At 38.6% G+C, this 2380-nt stretch overlaps 1 protein-coding gene across 1 annotated transcript; it reads left to right on the forward strand.

Moving 5' to 3' along the window:
* Nucleotides 1–269: 269 nt before the first annotated feature.
* NPY1R (neuropeptide Y receptor Y1) lies at nt 270–1524 on the forward strand (the record flags this gene model as incomplete). Its single annotated transcript, XM_084244473.1, has 2 exons — nt 270–968; nt 1075–1524. 2 exons carry the CDS (start codon nt 270–272, stop codon nt 1522–1524), a joined length of 1149 nt encoding a protein of 382 aa, XP_084100599.1.
* Nucleotides 1525–2380: the final 856 nt, after the last annotated feature.

Consider the following 2380-nt stretch of genomic DNA (forward strand, 5'->3'; position numbering starts at 1 on the left):
GTTTATCCAGATTACACTTTATTTACTTCATTATCTTCTTTTTAAACAGTACTATGAGTCAGAATTCATTTTGACTGTTCTCAATAAAATTAGTAATGCAATTGGTCATTTTCTCTTTACAGATTGTTCAGTTCAAGGGAATGAAGAATTCAGAATAATTTTGACAAATGGATTGCAATATGGGGAATAAGAATAAAGTGAACATTTGACCTGCTTTGAAGAGACATACTGTCCATTTGTCTAAAGTAATCTCTAACAATCTAATCAAAATGAATTCAACATTATTTTCCCAGGTTGAAAATCATTCAATCTACTATAATTTTTCAGAGAAGAATTCCCCATTTTTTGCTTTTGAAAATGACGATTGTCATCTGCCCTTGGCCATGATATTTACATTAGCTCTTGCTTACGGAGCTGTGATCATTCTAGGGGTCTCTGGAAACCTGGCCTTGATCATAATCATCTTGAAACAAAAGGAGATGAGAAATGTCACCAACATCCTCATTGTGAACCTTTCCTTCTCAGACCTGCTTGTTGCCATCATGTGTCTGCCCTTCACATTTGTGTACACATTAATGGACCACTGGGTTTTTGGTGAGGCAATGTGCAAGTTGAATCCTTTTGTGCAATGTGTTTCAATCACTGTGTCCATTTTCTCTCTGGTTCTCATTGCTGTGGAACGACATCAGCTGATAATCAACCCACGAGGGTGGAGACCAAGTAATAGACACGCGTACGTAGGCATCGCTGTCATTTGGGTTCTTGCTGTGGCTTCTTCTCTACCCTTCCTGATCTATCAAATATTGACTGATGAGCCGTTCCAAAATGTAACCCTCGAGGCCTTCAAGGACAAATATGTGTGTTTTGATAAATTTCCGTCGGACTCTCACAGGCTGTCTTACACTACGCTCCTCCTGGTGCTGCAATATTTGGGCCCACTATGTTTTATATTCATTTGCTACTTCAAGGTAAGAAAGCCCCCCTCACCCCATTGTTTTTTTATTTTTAATCTTCTTTCTACAGAACTCATTAAGGGAATTGTTCTATTTGAGCTCCTTTTTTTTTTCTTTATAGATATATATACGCTTAAAAAGAAGAAATAACATGATGGACAAGATGAGAGACAATAAGTACAGGTCCAGCGAGACCAAAAGAATCAACATCATGCTGCTTTCCATCGTGGTGGCATTTGCAGTCTGCTGGCTGCCTCTCACTATCTTCAACACCGTGTTTGACTGGAACCATCAGATTATCGCTACCTGCAACCATAACCTGTTGTTTCTGCTCTGCCACCTCACAGCAATGATATCCACCTGTGTCAACCCCATCTTTTATGGATTCCTCAACAAAAATTTCCAGAGAGACTTGCAGTTCTTCTTTAACTTCTGTGATTTCCGGTCTCGGGATGATGACTATGAGACCATAGCCATGTCTACCATGCACACAGACATCTCTAAGACTTCTTTGAAGCAAGCAAGCCCAGTCGCATTTAAAAAAATCAACAATGATGATGAGAAAATTTGAAACTGCTCCTAGCGTACAGTTTCAGATGATATCTGCTTAAAGGCAAGCATCACCTGCAACATACTTTCCTTACCTGTTTCCTAAGGAATGGGGTTAAAATCATTTGATAGAGACCAAGAATTTTCATGTCTTGCTTTTTACTGCTTTTGTAGAAGCTGGCCTAATTACATTTGGAACAAAATGTATGGGCTTTGGAATCTTCTGGCAGTAGTTTGGACCAGACATCCTTGAAGTGCTTTTGTAAACTTATGCATATATATATAAAGACTTTTGTATTGTATTTATTGGAATGAAATTTCTTTAAAGTATTACTACTAACTTTAGAAACACTACACCTGAGACTGTCACTAAATTAGGCCCTCCTGGTTGCCAAAGACTGTCAAAAGATTGGGCAATCCTGATGCAGTAACAGGCATCATTAGAGTCTGTCGGGGGTCTCAGCGTGCAAAAGCAGCACTCAGGATGTGGAGCTATGAGTCCCTGTGTGAAGTCTACTCGTCCAAAGTCATTCAGGAGTGATTTACATTTTTATAAAAATTTTTAAGAAAAGATTTAATTTACTCCTTATTGATTATCACTGAAAGATTAAAAATGCATAAAGGATAATTCTCAACTGCGAATATCCTGGGGAACTGGGCCACCTGCAAGAATTAGGTGGGAAAGCAGTCCTCTAACTTCCATTCTGGTACCTGACAGCCAAAGGATTTTAGAGGAATTAGTGTAAGAAGTAAGTTGCTATTGCTGCAGATAGTTGAACTACGCGCATTTGAGTTGATGGTCAAGAGGTTTTCCATTCTTAAGAGACTGTTCAGTGTTTCAAGTTTTCCAGCATAAATATACATGTTAATTCAAAAGG

The sequence above is a fragment of the Talpa europaea genome, assembly GCF_964194135.1.
Source record: "Talpa europaea genome assembly, chromosome: 10".
Taxonomy (NCBI): Eukaryota; Metazoa; Chordata; class Mammalia; order Eulipotyphla; family Talpidae; genus Talpa; species Talpa europaea.